The sequence below is a fragment of the Solea solea genome, chromosome 3 (genome assembly GCF_958295425.1).
Source record: "Solea solea chromosome 3, fSolSol10.1, whole genome shotgun sequence".
NCBI lineage: Eukaryota > Metazoa > Chordata > Actinopteri > Pleuronectiformes > Soleidae > Solea > Solea solea.
Window position 1 is genome coordinate 13,555,211 of NC_081136.1, and position 19,663 is coordinate 13,574,873.

Below are 19,663 nucleotides of genomic sequence, written 5' to 3' on the forward strand. Positions count from 1 at the left end.
TGTACAAACAAACCTATGAACTGAATTCTGACTTTAATCTCAGGAATTTCTTTTTTGACTTTAATCTTGACTTTAATACTGTATACTTTCTTTCAAAACATAAATACTCTTGTAAAGAAGCACATAAGGAACATTACATGGCATAACCCCCCGCCCACACACGTACAAATACTGTAAAGCCTAACCTATATTTCATGTTATCTATTCTGGGCTGCTATACTTGTGAGGGACTTGGAAGAGGACCTGCTTCCATTTTAGGACCAATTCTAAGGTGATATAAATTCAAGACTAATGAGAAACATGTGTACAATGTAAATTATACAAGCTAACTTTTCAGTTTCTGCCAATGAATCCCGCTAAATCCTACACACCTTTAATGGAAATCCAGACTGTAAAACCAACATGTATATAGGAACTGAGGTTAGTTTGAAATTAGTTTTTCCCATCTGTCCCAATGTTAATTAGCCTTAATTGGTGGCACCTGGTGATATCTCCACTGTGATGGAATACAGGACATATTTACATCCGTTTTTATAAAGGTAATATTGACTGACTTTAATTTTAAGTTCGGTCAAATGACAGGTGCACCAACAGGGGGCGCTGGTTGTCGTCTTAAGTGAGTTTTTGTTTTCTGTTTTTGACACCAACAAATAAGGCAGACGACTCTTCGGAGAGCTAGTCAACATGGACTACAACGAAGGAGATTTAACAGTAGGTTTTTCACCACTTTTGTTTGTTTTCCGTGGAAAATTAAATTTCTACTGGTCAAACTGCTAAATATGATGATGTATTATTTTCCTTGTACAGACTAGGCCCAGGAGGCCTGTGGTTCCACCAGTCTCCACCAGAACTCTGCACCATCCTTCCTTCCAGTCGCTTTACATGGCTGCTGCTTTTGCTCGGCATCACCGAGGCTGTAACGACCAAACGGGTGAGAAGAGAAAAGCTTCACCACATGTGTCAAAGCTTCACCACGTCCCGCTGTGAAACCTCACTCAAATGAACTGTCTTCTCCTTTAGTTGCTCCCATCAGCCCAGCGGAGTTCTTCTACACTGACCCCACCATGAGCTATAGGATCCCCAACTTTGTCACTGAATTAAGGGTAAGTGTGTTGTTGCCACACGCATATACACATCTGGTTGCAAATGGGTCATCATACCATAAGAATCAACTATTTAGTCCATGGGAAGCAAAATAAACTTACCTTAATACACTATGAACAAGTTTGCAAACATACATATAAACAACATATTTGGTCTTGGTTCATATAACAAGTGATATCATTTAGAGCTGCAACTAACGATTATTTTCATAATCGATTAATCTGTCACTTATTTTCCCGATTAATCGCTATCGCATTTACTTTTAATGATTGCTTTGTTATCCAGAGCAAATAAATGAAGAAAATACTCACATTTAAGAAGCTTTAATCAGAAATCTTATTAATAGATTATCAAAATAGTTAATTCATTTAGTAATCGATTAATCGTTTCAGCTCAAATATCATTGATTTTGACCCTTATGTAATTTGAGAGGTTTTATAAAATGGAGGACTGGAGAATTTAAGGGCTGTATCTATTGTGATTTTTCTGCCGGATATTGCAAATTTGTAAAGTGTAAATTGTTCTGCGATTGAATTTACATTTTAAGTATTTAAGAGGGTGACTCTGCTTTTATAATAGTTTGAAGGAAAGCCTATTGTGCTTGATACTTCACTGACGAGAACATTTCTTAAAATGGGAGTATTTTTTGCACAGTGTTCAGTGCCGGCTGAGATGATGAGAAATGTTCCCACACTGTAGTTCCTCTGTGGGTTGAGGTGGGGGTGAGTAGAGCTTACAGACAGGCATGTTTTAATAAGAGCAGCTCAGACAGGGCTAAAACTCCATAAACCAAAAAGCTGGGAGGAAATTGAGACCAGGGGCAAAACATGGGGCAGTTTGTTTTCATGATGGAGACACAGCATCAGCTGTACAGCTATCTACATTATTTTCAATTACCAGTGACCAGTGGTATTTCTTTTTGGTGGCATCTGCAAGAGTAAGAATAAAAAATGATGATATAATTCATTTGTGTTAATAATAAAATAATTCACAGGTTTAGTGTGGTATTTATTACTGAGGAAGGCAAGATATTTTGTAGTAGTATCCATTTCATCGCCTCTAAACTCATGAAGCCTGATGCCTGAATTGCTGTGCAAGGCCAGCCCGTAAGTAACAATTCATTGATTCATTGGTTGCAAAAAAGAAGTCTATGGAAAAAAGGGGCCATCATAAGTCAAGTGAGAAGTAGAGAAAGTGTTAACCGATATTATTGGTAAACACTTTCTTGAGAAGTTAATTGTCTCAATTAATAGTTTCAGGTCTGCATCAATTGAACATGATGTCAAATTTTTAAATTATGTTTCCATTTAGAGGAAAATAAACAACAAAGCACATCATGTCAGTGGTCACCAGTGTGATTGTTCAATAAGAGACAATGTTGAGGCTTCTAAATGATAAATTCTTAAGGAACAGTGATGTAGTGACGGTGTCACTATTACCAGTACTTTTCTTTGTGTTTTTGTTAATTACACAATTTCACCGCCTTCCATTTCTTCCTGCCAGGTTACTGATAGTTTACAGCTCAACACTCCTCCACCAGTTATGTCTGCCTGCTTGGCCCCTCCGAACCGGCCTGACCCATTCAGATCTGTCTCGCATCCCACCAGAGACCTGGGTGGCTCTGAGTGGGTGGAGAACCCAAATTCTACACCAGTGCAACCAAGCTGTTACGTTGTCCAGCTCACCCAGGAAGAGGACCAGGTCATTACCAACCTGCTGAAGCTGCACTACAAAGAGCTTGGACAAATTGATGAGACACAGATGGAGTTTGATGGTGTTGAAGAGTCACCAGTGAACATTACGGCCTCCTTTTCCCACAGTCACTGTCAACCTGGGATTTTAACTTCGCTTAGTGATGAGGAACATCAACACAAGGATCTAGGGTTACAAAGTAAGTTGCAACAGGGAAGGCGTTGGTCAGACGCAGAGCTTGAAGCAGCCGACACCCTTTTGAGCTGCTCTTGTGTTGAGGAGGAAGACCAGGAACGAGGAGTAATGCTTCCTCTCCCTCTACCATCCCAGCATAATGAGGATTTGGTAAAAAACACTGAAATCCAGCCAGGATCTGAGACTTTAACCACGTTCGAAGCCACTTACTTTACTCAAAATGACACTATAAATGAGAACAGAGAACCAATCTGGAGGAACTTCAGATCTGTCGAGGACATCTCTAAGGTGAAGCAGATGCTGTCAGACTCTGAGGGTGATGCTTTGTGTGTGCTCCTTAGCCTTGGAGATGTGGCGACTTTGAATATCCTGCAGTGATAATCTCCTTGTACCTAGAAGTGTGTGTGTTCTTTTTGTGTTCTTTGTTCACGTTCATTATGGACACCTTGTTGCCCCCCCTTTTTTTTTTGCTATTTTCTATTTGTTTTTGCAGTGGTCGTTCCCCACTTGAGTAAAAATGAGAACATTTCCATGTTTACCGTTGAGTATTGCACATTATGCCTCATTATTTTCAGCCAGCGTTCAATAAAAACATCCATACTTGAGTTTGTTAGAAATGAACACCTACTGTTGCTAAAAAGACAAAAGGTTTTTTATTAAAAGCACGGCTAGTGTTTTGAAGGAAACAATCCCCCCTCTTATTATTTACAACATATTGTACATTTACGCATAAATAAAACAAATGGAGAACAAGCTGCAGGTGGTGCTAAAGTATTGTTCTACAGTGGGTAAGGAGGGACACGAGCTTGTCATCCGCCACTGAAACATGAGCAGCCGCCACACACAAGCTCCTTAATCTGGTCGAGACAGAAGTGTCACTCCAGTGAGATGGATTACTTTTTTTAAAACATGAACACTGCTGAATCTTTCAGGCAGTCAATGTTTTTTAGAATTTGATCATTAAATGTGTTGCTTCTGGTCACTTTGACACTTCCCTAGGTTGTTAAGCACAGCAAGAAGAATGAAAGGACTCCACTTTGACAGTGCATATGTGATGGCTTTGACATAAGAGGCGTTTATAGCAACACCCTTTTTTTTTTTTCTTTTCTTTTCAGCAGGTTTGACTTCCATACAGTCTGGTCGAGGTATTGCAAGAATGATAAGCATGTGAAGTTGGCAGTTTCCCAGCTGTGCATGAGGAGACGGAAACACAGGAGCACTGTACATGTTCAGGAGAAGAGGTGAACTCTCCAGCTGTGATGCTGGAAGATGCTGTCGAATGTGAACACGCTCATACGTCACAGTTTCTCTGAGCATCAGTAAACGCACACACACTCCAGTAGTAAAAATAAGGTGATGATCGCAGGTCTGTTGTGACGTCTCGTGAGTCTCGCCCTTCTCCTTTTTATCTTTCATTTCCTTCGTGCTAGAAACTGCCACTTGAACCGATAAATCCCATGAATAGTCTTTGAACAGAGTTTCCATGTATTGTCCTTTTAAGAAAAAAAAAGAATCAACGTAAACTAATTAATGGTGCGTAGTTTACTATTGGAAACCAAAAACGCCGCCTGAATGACCCTGTAGCGCTCTCTGAGGTTCCGCCTCCTCACGTGTTCGTTAGTGATCTCTATGACATTTCCTACGGGGAACCAGCCCTTCTGACCATCGGACAGACGGCTCCCTTCATACCAGCCTGTGGAAAGAAAGAGAAGGATGGGGAGGGGTCGGAGGGAGGGAGGAGAACAAATAGGGGAAGATTGGAGGCTTCTGTATTGCTCATGCAAGAAATGAAAACCAAATCAATAAACTGCTATGGTTGAGGGTTGACGCAGTTATGAGGATCAGGGTGTATAAACGAGCAGAGTGAAGGGAGGAGGCATGTTAATGATTGACTTTTATCATATGGTCTATACATGGTTCAATCACCTTTTTACATTTAAAAAAAAAAAAATCAATCATTCAGATTCCACTTATTTTATTCATCCATCTACTAAGCAAACTAATACGTCAACAAATCGCTGTTTGTTGTGAAAGACATACAGTTACTATTTTCAAGCCTTGAAAACACAACATAAAAATATGAGCAGTATCAAGGATGTGAAGCGCCCGTACTAACACTGCAAATCAGGTAAACAAACGACTCTGTCCCGGCACGTTCTTACCCTCGTTAGTTTTGCGGATGACGTTGACGATCTCAGTGGGCTCCAGCGTGAGCTCGTCTGCCTGCTGGGCTATGTACTGCTCCACACACTGCACCTGTGGACAGTCTGACACACGCAACCCACACAACTGTAAAACCGCACCTCTCTAAAACAGATGCATGACGTTTTTGTGTGTGCATGTTCTCACCCCAGTCTTCATAAATCACTTCATCTTCATCTGCGGCCGGGTTGGTGGGGTTGGGAAAAGCCGCCATCCATCTGTGCATGTCTGACCTGTCCACAGAAACAGTTTTTTTGGCATGCTGCATCTCTTTTGCTGCAAAATTAGTCTTGCATTCGGTTGACATGCAAAAGGACGACTCACTGGGAGGGGGCTTTGAACAGCCGCTCCATCATGCGTCCCTGGTGGTTTTCCAGCAGCGTGATGTTGAAGCAGTGCTCGTAGGGGCTGCCGCTGCTGCTCCCACCTTCCTCTAGTGGCTGAACTTGCACGAGAGAGCGATGGGCGTGATCGACAACAACGAAACGCTCCGCACTGTTTGAGAAAAGGAAAGGCAAATTGTTGTTTTCATGTTATTTTTAACTTGATGAGTTATAAAGCTTTAATGGTAAAGGGTCACATTAAAACCATTATTACTATTTATTGAAAATAAAACAGGCATGTTGCATTCATTTTGTAATACTTCGATGTCATAAATGGAATCCTCTCTCACTTCTCCTCAAACACCACTTCCTGTTGCTTTTGAGGAAGTGGGGAGCAATGTCCTCAAAGTGCCTTCTCACCAGAGATGGTCGGAAAACTTCCAAGGAAGATTAACTGCTATCTTACTCAAACTAATTTTTATCACATACCAGACAAGTGAATAGTGAGATAAGTGTATACTCTAACTACACGGTCTTTATTAACTAGGTTAATTATAAGCCATAAGCCATAATTATTCAATAATCTTGAATATGAATGCTAGTAAAGTAAATAATATCTGCTTATGGAACTGTAACATGAGAGGTAGATTTGTAACGTCTTACTATATTTTCTTGAACAAGTTTTACAATCACTTATAATACTCAACACAACACACATATTATTTATAAGAAATTATTCTTAATTGTGTGGGGTGTAGCGCACTAGAGACCTTTTATTAAATGACTATGTGACACACTGGTGATTTGCAGTGACATTTATGTTGAACCTTGGACTCATGTTAGCTTAAAGTAAATCAAATAAGTCTGATAAAATTAGGAAAAGCATAATCCACCAAAGATCTAAAAAACAGGTTTAGTGTTCATTGTTGGCATCAGTGTTCAAACACTGCCTCACCCCTTCTTGGTAGCAATGACGAGCAGATCATTGAAGAGGAAGAGGTAGACAGGAGTGAACTTGGCCCTCATGTTGAAGAGAGTTCCTCCTTTGGACATTTCCTGCAGCTCTCCCTTCTTCTCCAGGAATCGATTCTGAGAGATGATGGGAATGGCCTAGTGATGGCAGGAGGGCAGAAACACTTAACACTCTTTCAAAATAAGGAGCTTGGGTGCAAAAACCCTGATATATTTGTGGCCTGTATTTACCTTGAGCTTGTCAAACTCCAGCGTCTGAGAGATAAGGATCAGCTCCTCCATCTGCCTCATCTTTCCCACTTGAGTGTTGCACTCATCAATGATCTTTGAGTATAACAACGTCAAGAGTTTAATTCACTTCACTAGTTTCCACACCTCATTTTCCATACAGCTGCAATTATATAAAACTGGCTGTCTCTCATTGGGAGTATCATGTTCTTTCTTTTGACTAGAGAAAAAAAAAAAGCCTATAACTTGCAGTGCCATTGTCCTCACTGACACGAATGACTCACTGTCACTGCAGAGCTCATTCAAATAGGAAATCCTTCATGGAGACAATAGCTGATGTCAAATTTCCAGAGGCATGTGAGGCATTTGAAAGTTAAAATATATTGACTTGTCGGCAGAGACGGTGAGGAGTGAGGGACATTTACCTTCGACATAGAAGCCAAAGCCTTGGAGGCAGTCTCCTCCTCTGTCGTCCCCTCCTTTGTCCTTTTCAGGATGTTCTGCAATGACAAACAACAACTTTCCATCTCCGCAACAGACAAACAGCATCAACTGCAAGTATTTTTCCATCCAAATCTAAAAAAAGGTCACAAGGTTGAGACAAGGTGTGTTAAACTATGTTTGCTTGTGGGTCAAGCAGAAGTGGTGATTGTATGCGGGGGAAGAATTCCAGAATGCTGGAATGAGGACATTCCACGCAACAACACACCGTGATGAACTCGGACTACTGCCTTTCAATTACTCAGAGTCACGTCTACAAAAATATGTGGCGTTCTATTTAAAAACACTGCGAAACACTCCAGTGACATTTTCAGGACACTAGACTAGTGCGATTTTTTTAAGGTAAAAATGATAAAAAGTCAAAAAGTAATAGTTATTTTTTTCTTTCCAAAAAGTGCTTAAAACACTGTCTTTATATACATTTGTAAACTGAATTCAGTGTAGTGTCAACATTTTATATAATGTGTATGTGCTAATTTGAGCAGGAAAAAAAATAGTTAGTCAGACCACAGTGTCAGTGCAACTGTAAATCAGCATGCATTCTAAAACTGAGCCAGGTAAATCAAACTCAGCCATAATGAATATGATATATTACACCTGGGCTATTCAATTCAAAATGGCTACCAACAAGCTAGAGCAAGAAGATTATTAACCTAGCTTAGCAAAAACAAAGAACACTGAAAATGTTTGATAAAGGTAAAAAAAATCTTATTGCCATTTGAAAATGAACTTAATGTATCTTGTTTTTGATTTTTAAACAAACAGCAAACCAACAATGTAACAGCTCATGGTTGGACTGGGAGTTTTAATTGGTGTCTTTAAGCTAAGCTAAGCTAAGTTAAACCAAGCCTTCTGGCTGTGTTTGATAAAAGCTGTCCCACCTCAGTTAGCATTTTGATGCGCGTTATTCGCTGGAAAGGCAGCAGCAAGAAGGACATGAAGGGTAGCCGCTGGCACTGGGGCAACTCCTGGAGACGATTAATGACCGTAGCAAACTGCATGTTGTTCTTCCTGTGGGCGCACATGAAGTCCACATGGTAAAATATGCACATGTTCACATATTAATGGATCTAAATGCTGTTGATCCTCTGAAATCTTATATTATATGCTAAGAACTGTTGTGTACAAGCCTGTAGTTTCTTACTTTTACCTGAGTAAAGAACTTCTACTTTTCAAATCTTTATTTTACACAAGTATCTGTACTTTTGCTTAAGTAAAGAAGGTATGTACTTCTGCTAACTCTCAAGCTAAAAAATACTAATCTTTTAAAGCTTAAACTCAAGAAAAGAGTGACATTTTTCTTCAAACCGGACCAGCAGGAAATACTGATTACTACACTTCACGTCATCTTTGCTTCACATCTGCAACAACATAAGACAGACAGACAGCTATTCCTTACATAAGTGCAGTGTAGGTCTTTTCTTGGTAGATCTGGTTGCGAACGTAGTCGATGTAGACGGGGAACTTGTGCTGGGCGTGGTAATGAATAATATCGCAGATATCAGAGAAGATTACGTCCTTGAAAATGCGGTCGTCCAAGTCTTTCAAGAATCTGTGGAATCAGACAGTTCTTAACCTCATACATACCCAATGACCTTAGTACATTTCAAGTCATATATCTTTAAGTCCTCTTTCCCTTTCTCTCATGTTATCCTTGCTTCTGCCATCTCTCACCTCTCGCTGACCTCTCGCACCCTCAGGATGTTGGAGAAGAGAGTTTTCTTGTCCCTGATGATCAGTGTGTCCTCCAGCTCCCGGCTGTCCACGAAATGTTCAGTCAGGACACGCAGGGATCGAAGGTAAGAGGACTCTGATGTCAAAACCTCAAACATACTCTGCCAGGAGGAATCAACAAAACACACACACACAACGGAAAAATTTACTTCAGCCGTGCATTTTTTTTTGCACAAAAAATATTTGAATGATAATTGACGATCAAAACAGTCAATTAGATTTAAATCAATGTATTGTTCTTGTGTGCAAGACCAAATCAATGTCTACACTAATAACTGCTACAAATACCGTTTTATTAATTTATTCATTTTAAAAAGACTTTTTGTTCTCCCTTTTTAGATGTATTGATTATTTTCAGTACTTCATTGGTTACCTAGTTCGTTTTGCTTTGGGATTTTTAAAAAAAAGAAAAAAAAAAGCTTTCATAAACAACATATGTGGTAAATCAATATTATGTTCCAGCAGTGAGTGAGTAGGGAGTATGGAGCTTGATCTGTATAAAAACATTGCATTATTACTTTGAGATGTGATTTACAGCTGAATACCGCATCTACAATTTCTCTCCACCTTGCCTCATTGATTTTTCTTTATGGGAGCACTCCTCCATACATTAGCCTCTCCTCTCTCTAAGCCTCTCACCTCCTGGTACTTGCACTGTGCGGAAGTGAGCTGCTCAAGCACTCCACTGTCCCGTACAGTTGGGAGGTCCTGCCACAGCGTGCTCTGGGCTGGTGTGGCTCCTGGGCTGCTCCTGGGAGGTCCAGTATCAGCCCTAGAGCGACGGATGTTCAGATCCATAGCATAGTCCACGCTGGTCTTACTGATGTTGCGGCAAACTGTTTGCCGGCGGATCTCCTTGTTGATGACGGTGGCGCGGTACGTTTGGTAGAGAGGCTCTTTGAGGGAAAACAGACAGAAAATTGAGCATGTTGACACTATCACATGATACAAACACTTTATCGATAATAGCAGTGAGGTAAATATTTAAATAGTAAATTGTTCACTATCATTAGAACTACATGGTCCATAGTATAGAGTATATGTTTGGTATGTAGCTTATGAGCATCTGTATGGTAAAGGGATGGATTGATACTACCACTACCAAGTAACCACCAAGACCATTATTAGTCATCTTTTTTTTTTTTCTTGATCACGTATGATCACCGCATCCCTCATTCTGGTCACATGACATTGCGTCTTTCTTTACAGCCTTTAATGAGCTATTTACGCGAAATTCAGGGTTTTTGGATTACATTACATGTCATTTAGCAGACGCTTTTATCCAAAGCGACTTACAATAAGTGCATTTAAACATTTGGGTACAAATAAGAGCTAGAAGTAAGTAAGAGCTTCAAGTAAACATGGATCGTATCGGATTTTACATTTTACTCTTACCCGCATCCGACACTGTGATTTTGACCAATTACAACACTGCATTTGCAACAATTACAAAGTGATGTTTTCGAGTTTCTTTTAATATTCTGTTTGTGACTGGTGGTGTTACTCTTACCGTCCTGTAGATGAGACTCATAGCAGAACAAAGTCTCCCTCCTGAGTGAGCTATTTCTGAAACAGGAAGCACGGAAAATGAAGAACACCCAGTGTGATATATCAAAAAAAGAGTGAATGGCACAGTTATTTATAACTCCAAGCACATCACATTATGCTAAATTAAAGGCCGGCTGAAAATTAAAACCTTTCTTATGTTCAAGTAATTACATGAAAACATCAAAACCAACAATGTGTCACTCAGTCTGTGATTACTGATAAACAAGGCTAAACCATTTCCAAAAACATCAAGACAATGTAATTTTATGCAATTGTTACTTAAACAGTCGTACTATTTTCAGTTGTTGTTTATATAACACACACACATGTTTATCATAATAATGGAAATGTCTCCACCAGGCTTATTTCCAATTTTGACAACACAGAGCTGACATTAGTCTTTTCATGTGATTTGTTGACAAATAGGCAAAACAGAATATCGTCAGTATTATCCTTTAAGGAATGGAAAAGGTAAAATGTGGTGTTAGTAAAAACTCACAGTTCTTCCACTAGGTCATCTTTATCTTCTTCATCTCCATTTTCTTCTTCTAAAAAGGCAAGTAAATGTTTTCAGTTCAAAACGCTTTCAGTTTCAGTTCAATTAATGATTTTAAAGTCATTCATAATCTCATTTTGAGGCAACAATGAAACTGTAGTTCTCTCCACACCTTTTTTCTGGGGGAACGTTTGCAGTGAGGCACTGCTGAGCCGCCTGGGGTCAGTCTTTGGTGGTGGAGGTGGGGCTCTCTGTGGTACAAGTGGTGGAGTAATGGCTCGTTGGGGGCTCAGCCTGTTGGGTGACGATGGCCGCAGGGCCCGCCACTCCTCCAGGGTGGGCTGAGGAAGAGGGATGGCACCTCTGTGCATTGGCCCAAGGCTGTTTTTGTCTGGAATCATGGGCACCCTTGGCGGGATGGTGGGTGGGGTGTGTTCATTATCCATCTGCAAGTCAGATGTAGGGTCCGAGTTGCTGTACGTCAGCTTTGAGCGACGAGCTGGTTTGCGCACCTTGATAAGAGGAATATCCAGTTCCTTACATTGAGCTGAGGCGTTTTTAGTAGTAGGCGGGACCAGAAGTGTGGTCTCGTAAATATTTTCTTCTTCGTCTTGGGTGGAGCTTTGAGAAACTGGGGGTGACTTAGTTCGTTTGGGGGGAACAGGGGGAGACTGAGAGCGAGTGACAGTGAGTGAGCTGAGGACATTGTGAGGCCCAGGGTCCGACCGCCTCCTGAAACCCTCAGCAATCAAAACATCCAAAGTGTGGTTGAACTTTTGCTTTTCTTGGGTCAACACCTCCCTCTCATCAACCTCAGATAACCCATCCTCATCTCCTACTTGACTGTTCTCTTCCCCTCCTAGCTCCACCTCCTCATACAATTCCCCGTCCTCCATGTCCTCCATGTCCTCCCTGACTTCCCCGTCCTCCTCGTCCTCCCTGTCCTCCCCGTCCTCCCCATCCTCTCCATCCTCCCTGTCCTCCTCGACCTCCCCCTTTTCACCACCCACATCAGGCTCATCCTCCTCGACAACCTCCTGCCCGATATCTTCCACATCCACTGGTACCCACATCAGTCTCATGCCAGGCCGCTGGAGGTGGCACACACAGCTGCAGTTTGGGTCACAGCAGGGACTTAGAGACTCGTCTGAACTGTGCTCTGTCTCCTCTTCACCTCCTCCAATCAGTTGGACCTCACCTTCCTTTCCATCAGGCTCTGGATAAAAAAAAAAAAACCCAAACACATATTAGCTACTTTGAAATGAATGATTACAATTTCTTCCTTGTGTCTCTATTATTGTGAAAGAGCAGCTTTCTGTTTGTGTCTATCTCACATGTGTTCGTAGACAGGGCGGCTCACTTTGATTAAGAGCTTTTATTTTTTGGTCTTGTCAGCAGTTCATCACAGCACAGAGTGTAAGTAGTGTCTTCAAATATTCATGGAAACTTTGGATCATTGCAAAAGAAAGATCCAATATTGGCAAGAGGAAATGGAGGATGTGGACAAAGTATGACGGTTGAATGGGACAAAGAGTACAAACATAAAAGACAAAAGAAAAAAAAGTCAGAGTAAATTAGTAAAGCTTGCACAGTGTAACACTTTCCACACCAGTTAGTAGAGAATAGAGAGTAGAGAGAAAATAATACAGTTCAAAAGGTTTTCTTTTAATTCACTTTTTGTGTCAAAATGTGTGAACTATGCCTTTTTCATTGTGTATTTTTTTAATTGTTAGATAACGATGCATACTGAACTACATCAACACAAGGCCAATAACATTAATAGTATTTTATTGTATTACTCATTTAACAATGGCATTAATTCTAACTCAATTCCTCCAACATTCAATCTATGTTTCACAATTTTGCCTTATTTTATAAATTCATTATTGAACACAACTGTTTGTTGCAGCCCAAATCAAAAATAATACTCTAGACAATACTCCCTTTTCAAAAATCAATAACGGCCTAAGAGCTTTCTGTTCTTCTGGGAACCAAAATAAGGAAGTGGTAGCATGTGTTAGCTTGAAGAGGGGGCTGTTTAATCATGACACAGACACATGCTCTACAGACTGAAAGTGAAAAAAAAGTGTAATCCAGTTTATGAGCGTATAATCACCAGGCAAATAGATCATAAGATATGTTTTACATACTTGTAAATGATCTTTACTTAATAACCAACCGTAACAACTACAAACCGAACATAAACCCATTTGTCAACAATAAAGGCAATACAGCTGTATGAAGACTGAATAAAAAGTCCCCCCTTTTTTCGTCAAACTTGTCCTCATAAAGATAGAAATTACACAACTCTCAAACACACATAAACATAAGTGTGGTGTGTGCAAAGCAGGTGATCAGCTGACTGACTGAACCTGTTAATGTCAGTTGGGACAGATTAGCACCACACCTGTCTGTGACAAACACCTTGACTATGCTGGGGGCCGGAATCCCTTTTCTTTTTAAAGTTATCAACACTGACTTCATCAAGCACGGCACCGTTTTCATGAACTAGCCTTGGACCCAGACACTCGCTCTGGGTCCAAGGTCCAATGTGGGACAGTGAGTGGCCGTTTCCAGGTGGAAAAGGCTGTCTGACATCAAGATAAAGTGGTGAGCCTTTTGTTAAGTGGCTAAAATTAGCCGAAAAGAGTGTTGCACTTAAAAAACACCCCATCAGACACAAACACACACAGGCAAATGACAATGTCCCATTGATGTATAATCATTTTCTATCATTGTTATCAGTGGGATTGATCCAATCGCTGCTTTTGTTCTATCATCTGTGAAACCGCCACTGACTGACGATTCACGTTCATGGATCACGCTGTGTTTGAAGTATCATCTGATCTTTGACCCACAGATCAAAAAACTCCAGTAGACAGCTGTAAATACAAGTCATATGGCACCTAATCTTTCTAATCGTGAGGGATACAAGAGTTTATTCTAAAGAATATAAACATGTGGAAATATATAAAAAGGTTCAATACTAGACCGTCCATCAGTTGAGCGCACAACCTTCTTTTTAGCCAAATAATCAGATACTGTGCATCTTTGTCTACTTGTATGTAGTTCTGCTTAGACTGTGTCACTGTGTGCTGCATGTAGGGAGGGGCGGGCTAGAAATGGGACTATACAAGGCACAGCTGATTGAACCATGTAACTGTGTCACCTCAAAATAACAAAACCAGAAATATAAATAAATGAATCAAACACACTGTACCTGATCGGCTGCCTTCCATGGTGACGCCGTCCCCCTCGTCTCCTTCCTCGCTCTCTATTTGTTTCTTCAGGAAGCGACTCCTCTTCATAGGCAGCGGAGGAGCCTGCTCTTCCTTAACTTGATGTTGCAGACTTGGGCGGCCTGGCTTGGGCTTTGTTGATGGAGGTCTTCTGACCTTCCTAATTGGTTCAGGTTCTGAGGTCCCATTGGTGGGCTGTTGTTCTGAAACAGGCTCATGTTTGCTGAACTTATGTACAATCCTTTTGACTTTCCCACCAGACACACCCGTGCAGCTGCCTCTGTCTCCCAGAGGAGGGGAGCTGGCCTGTGTCGCAGGTTTTGGCGGGAGGTCTGGTTTCGGTTTGGCCTCAGATTTGAGGGATGAAGGCAGCGTTGACGTTTGGGATGCGTCCTGGACAGACATGGCAGCTGGAGATGGACTTCTCTTACTGTGTGTTTTATTCTATAAGCCCTGACCTATCAGGGGTCAGGCTGTGAGGACAAAGGTCAGTGATAGCGCGTCATCACCACCTGATGAAGACAGAGAAAGGCAGATTTAGTTCAATATGAAATACTGTACACAAAATGACTGTATATAAATGATTTCTGACTTCTGAAAGGTCCAGTGTGCATTACATAGTCGGGTTTATTGACAGAAATTGAATATACCCACTGCCAAAGGTTCCATTCAGTTAATCAGAAAACCTTTCAACGTTTTTGTTTTGTGACCCCATAACAAAAGTGTTTCAATTTCAGTATAATCCTTAGGTCAGACACTGAGAGCTCAGTGCAACAAATGTTCCACTGTATGGCCTCACAGGAAAATGGACTTTGCACATTAAAGAGCTTACTCCCTCTCTGTCAGAATACACTCCCACAAATACGACCAAAGGTACATAAAACTAGAGTCTGCTTATTGTACTTCAAGGGAACGCATGCGAGGGCAAATCCAGCTGTGGCTCCACACCACAGTTTTCCACTGTGATATTCCCTGTACAATTTCTGACCCTCTAATTTCATGACTCAGAACCCAAAAGCACAACATTCTGATTTAATGTTCTGCTTTAAAGACGGGGGACATGTCCACATGATCAGAACAGGGACGCACTTGGTACACATCTTGAATAATTTCAGCTTGAACTTCTGTTGACGTCGACATGATATACAAAGAAAAAGGCCATTGTGCGAACATGGTTTCTGCTTTTGTTTTCTGCTGATTAAAGCTGCAGTAGGCAGGATTATTAGAAAGTAGGGCAAAGTAGGCAATTCAATTATTCAATCTTTGATTGTTTTATGTTGTATGCCAAATTTTTTAAAAAGCAGTACACAAATGTTAGAAACAATTCATGTCTGAGTTCTCATCCTTGCATTAGTGTACAGTAGTTAACATTTTGATGACATCTCACGAGATAATGTTTCATCTTGTTTTAAATCTCTGCAACACAAAAATTAATTGAACTGATCTTGACCTCAAAGGTTGTATGGCTAATCTTATTGCAATGGCAATATCTGTCTATCCAAATTGTTGCTTCTATACTTGAAAAGTTGTTTGAATACTAATATTTTGGGATCATGGCTCTCTGTCTTGAGTTCCTCTTCCACCAGATTAGCATGAATAGAAGCAAATGCTTTATACGCAACAGCCCGACCCAAAGCAATCTCTTCATCTCTGACAGAAGTGACGCAGATTTTTATTATGTTGTTGCCCAACTGTTTCTTCAGGTGTCTTTGCTACAGTTGCTGCCAATGCTGGAATAACAATTTCCCCCAAAGGGAGGTGTACGTGCAGCTGCTTAGTAGAACAGCCAATAAGAGTGCTCTCTCTTTATGTGAACTGCTCTGTGATTGGTCAACGTCATCCATCTTTGGTCAGATTTCCCCAATGTTTTAACAGAACCTAGAGGAGGGGCAGAGGTGGATATGGGATATTATTAGGTACACACGTAGTCCTCTAAATTGGCAGGAGAGACACACTGTAAGGTCTGCTGCTGTTGTCCATCCAGTGTACCTTGTCTAATCTAGTGTACCTAATAAAGTGACAGGTGAATTTATGTTACCCATAAACACACCTACGGACGTTATTATTGTATTGTTATTCATGATTGTATTCCAATAAAAGTTAACCACGATACAGTTGTTGTGAATAATCACTTCCCCCGTCAACTGTTGCCACAACAGTCTGAATAGCCTTGAGCATGTTGGAGCTGTTTTAGCTTTCAGCCCATGAACATGTGGTTGTGCAAGTTTGCACACCGCTTTCACTGAAACCCCCCCCCCAAAAAAATTTGTTGTGCAGGTGCCTGTTTTTTTTTCTTCAGCATCAGTGACAAAATATTCCGCTCACGTCTCCTGCTCAGCATCATAATTTATCTGTTTAAGTCAACAGTCCTTTAAAACATTTAAGTTATTATAAGGAACTAAAACAATTCACAATCAGGACAAATCTGAAAACGCACACTACAGAGACACTCTTACAAATTTCCATATTCAAACAAACATTGAAATGAGGCAGACAAACTAACCACTCTGAGCCACTTTTTTTCTCCTCTGAATGTCTATGAAAAGACACATGATGAAATTCAGTTTCCATTCTGGGCGGCCAAACGTCCACGCTGCAGATTCCACAAACCATATGTGTTTTTTTTTGGTTATGCATGTGCAACTGCTGATGCAATATCAAACCAGAGGAGAGTTACTCTTCTTCTGACTCATGCAGAACAAGGAGCAGGGATATGATAATGTATTGTGTGACTCTTAAAGGGGCACTCCAGCAATTTCAGATGCCATTACTGTTGTCTCAGGTTGCACAAAAAAAATCTGTGCTTCAGACTAGAGGTATGTAGACTTTGAACGCATTTGAAAGACATTTGCTACAAAGAGAAGGTCCTATAGAAAGGTGCTATTAAAATGCATTGTGAGAAATGTAGGTTTTTGTTTCTTGTTTTTTTTAAAGACGACATTGTCTTTCAATTTTGTCCCAAGGAAATCCCTCGTGGAACATTTACAGAGTGGTTAATGGAATATTACTGGCTGTTGATTTCATTTGTTTTTTCCTATGTAACTACATTACCTTCTAAACAATCGACAACACTGCTAAATACCAGCAGACAAACAACAAAAACGTCACTGTTTGTAATCTGAGTCAACACCTCACCACACAACCAGTAGCTATTTGTTACCGAGAAAGCACACCAGCTCGTCAGACCAGTTTGAAGGAGCTGTGCACGCAGCACAGTCAGATAGTGATCTTACAATAAAGAGACAGACAGGGTTTTACCTTTCAGTCTGGAGAGAATGCATTTGTGCGCCGTGGACAAGCAGCCATTTTCAAAATAAGCAAAATAATAAAGTAGCAGAGCACTGAATAACATTTTCATGAGGTTCATTTTAAAACCTCAAGCCTTGTATGACCACACACAATTAACCTGTAACCTCTTCTCTTAATAACCTAAGAGATATATTATATTACATATATGCTAATAATATCTTTATGACCTCTCAAACAGTTGAGAACAAGACATACTACATCAGTGTAGGTGTGTCTGGGTGTAATGTAGGTTTTTAAAGGTTTCAGTTTTAGCCCTCTGGTTATTATCATTGTCCACAGAGAAGAGTGGCATATAAACCTCTAATAAGTGGGTGTGAATCCTCACGAGCATAAAGTATACTATACTAGAGTATACATTAGGTCACATCTCCCCTGTCTGACTTTCTTTCAGAATTTGGGTCTTTTGTTTGTCTTTGTTCTTCCGACCTGCTTCATTCAATAGCTGCACCCAATCCAGTCGACTGGACTTGACACACTCTGACTGGGTCAGTGGGCCAGTCATTCATTCCAGTAAGTGTATTTGTCCCGGTGAATCCAATTCATATCAGATATAGTGCGATCCCTTAAATCAGACCAGCTTGAAAACACTCCTTAAGTGCTTAAAGAGAGTTTCCATTAACACAATGTTTTGTGTGTCTGTCTGTGTGCAGTTTGCCATCTGCTCTGGACACTACTGGCTCTCTCTCTCTCTCCCTCCCTCTCTCTCTCTCTCTCTCTCTCTCTCTCTCTCTCTGTCTCTCTCTCTCTCTCTGTGTAAAATGGGTAGGGGGGCTCTTGCCTGACTGAAAATCAACTATGATACAAGTGATGTGACTGGTAGCTCCACGCTGGCCAGGAAGCAGTGACAGAAAGAGGTGTGTCGAAAAAGAAAACACACAGAAAAAGGCAATCCAACACCACTTTCTCCTATAGACCTCATATTTTAGAACACCCTTTTAGATAGTGCTAGTGATAAATTACCACAGACGTAATTACGAATCTAGTTGTGATCTGAATATCAGTAACAGAAATACATAAACAAGTGTCATGGACAGGCTATTTAAATATTCCACTGCTAAATCTCGTTTTAGACTGAAACATCTGTTAAATATAAGGTTAAAATATGATGCAGAGGAAAAACCCTGCAGCAATAACAAAGGTACACACAATTACTTTACAGTATAACGCAGTTACTATAATCTTATTCTAAAAGTAAACTATTTCAGCGGGGTTACATAAGAAAACAAGTGCTTACAAGCTCAGATCTCGAGAGACTATACCAACGTCACTCGCTTAACCAATAATTGATAATAATAATTTGGTTTAAACATTTATTTTTCTTGAAATAAAACTTACCAATTGTATTCAGACATTTCTGGTTGTGTCTCCTCAGTCATTCGGCGGCTTTAATGTTGACAGTCTAACATGTTGTAGTTGGCTTCTCCAAGAGAGAGAAAGGGTGAGGTTAAAATCGACCCGGGATATAGCTAAACTTTACTGTTATAACACAATAAATAAAAGAGATCCGGTCAGTTTATTCTGGATTTAGTCTCTGACATGGTTGTTGTGTGAGCTCCCATCTTCCCCCTTGTTGTCCCGTCTTTGTTACCCGCTGAATGCATGACAGAGCGAGAGGGGACTAAAGGGAGGCACCAGGCGGCTGACCGACAAGTCACATGCTCTAATGTTTGCAGAATCCGGTTTGGTATTTCAAAATAAAAGCTCAATATCAAACCCTGTGAAATCATTTTCAGCACAAGCATCACTATATCGATTACGTAAATCTACCTGTACAAGACCCAGCCAATGTTTTACAGTGCAATTTTACATAGTTAATAAATCCATTGTGCATTGTTTAATATGGTTTTGTGTAACAGATTTTGAAAAACAGAAAAGGTGTGATATTTATGTGTTTTATGTATTTGTATGGCTTTTTGTATGGTTCATGTGTTTTGCATTTATTTCGGCTGCAAGGCATATTCCGTGAGGGACAATACAGCTGAGTTTGGGCTGAAATAAAGGAAACGGCAAAATGTTGCCACTTGCCAATCAGAAAATATAAAGGGCACTGCCTGTAAACAATAATACATATATTATAACATAAGTATATTAATATGTATCATTGTGAACTCATCTTTCTG

The 19,663-nt window shown here is 40.4% G+C and overlaps 2 protein-coding genes across 6 annotated transcripts; one reads left to right on the forward strand and one right to left on the reverse strand.

Annotated features, from left to right (window-relative positions):
* Positions 1 to 122: 122 nt before the first annotated feature.
* LOC131456972 (uncharacterized) lies at positions 123 to 3,596 on the forward strand. Of its 4 annotated transcripts, XM_058625699.1 has the most exons (6): positions 123 to 271; positions 466 to 539; positions 656 to 711; positions 808 to 931; positions 1,021 to 1,103; positions 2,608 to 3,596. In XM_058625699.1, the coding sequence occupies exons 3-6, from the start codon at positions 685 to 687 to the stop codon at positions 3,367 to 3,369; spliced, it is 996 nt and encodes a 331-aa protein (XP_058481682.1). In that variant the 5' UTR covers positions 123 to 271; positions 466 to 539; positions 656 to 684; the 3' UTR covers positions 3,370 to 3,596. The 4 variants fall into 4 exon arrangements, with proteins under 4 accessions (XP_058481682.1, XP_058481681.1, XP_058481679.1 ...); XM_058625698.1 differs by lacking the exon at positions 466 to 539; XM_058625696.1 differs by lacking the exon at positions 466 to 539 and having other exon boundaries at positions 660 to 711.
* On the reverse strand, positions 3,593 to 19,150 carry arhgef15b (Rho guanine nucleotide exchange factor 15b). 2 transcript variants are annotated; one of them, XM_058625694.1, is made up of 16 exons: positions 18,879 to 19,150; positions 14,216 to 14,746; positions 11,168 to 12,211; positions 10,999 to 11,047; positions 10,462 to 10,517; positions 9,591 to 9,847; positions 8,892 to 9,052; positions 8,617 to 8,769; positions 8,099 to 8,228; positions 7,142 to 7,216; positions 6,720 to 6,812; positions 6,472 to 6,626; positions 5,518 to 5,688; positions 5,341 to 5,426; positions 5,154 to 5,258; positions 3,593 to 4,684 (listed from the first exon to the last, which is right to left on the reverse strand). In XM_058625694.1, exons 2-16 carry the CDS (start codon positions 14,637 to 14,639, stop codon positions 4,515 to 4,517), a joined length of 3,129 nt encoding a protein of 1,042 aa, XP_058481677.1. In that variant the 5' UTR covers positions 14,640 to 14,746; positions 18,879 to 19,150; the 3' UTR covers positions 3,593 to 4,514. The 2 variants fall into 2 exon arrangements, with proteins under 2 accessions (XP_058481677.1, XP_058481678.1); XM_058625695.1 differs by lacking the exon at positions 18,879 to 19,150 and adding an exon at positions 14,889 to 14,956.
* Between the last annotated feature and the right edge of the window lie 513 nt (positions 19,151 to 19,663).

Coding starts and splice junctions, on each gene's coding strand:
- arhgef15b (XM_058625694.1), bottom strand. CDS start 14,639: ATGTCTGTCCAGGACGCATCCCAAACGTCAACGCTGCCTTCATCCCTC. Junction 5,259..5,340: donor AGTGATTTATGAAGACTGGG/GTGAGAACATGC, acceptor TGCGTGTGTCAG/ACTGTCCACAGGTGCAGTGT. Junction 4,685..5,153: donor CATCCGCAAAACTAACGAGG/GTAAGAACGTGC, acceptor TTCTTTCCACAG/GCTGGTATGAAGGGAGCCGT.
- LOC131456972 (XM_058625696.1), top strand. CDS start 195: ATGTTATCTATTCTGGGCTGCTATACTTGTGAGGGACTTGGAAGAGGA. Junction 712..807: donor ACAACGAAGGAGATTTAACA/GTAGGTTTTTCA, acceptor TTCCTTGTACAG/ACTAGGCCCAGGAGGCCTGT. Junction 1,104..2,607: donor ACTTTGTCACTGAATTAAGG/GTAAGTGTGTTG, acceptor TCTTCCTGCCAG/GTTACTGATAGTTTACAGCT.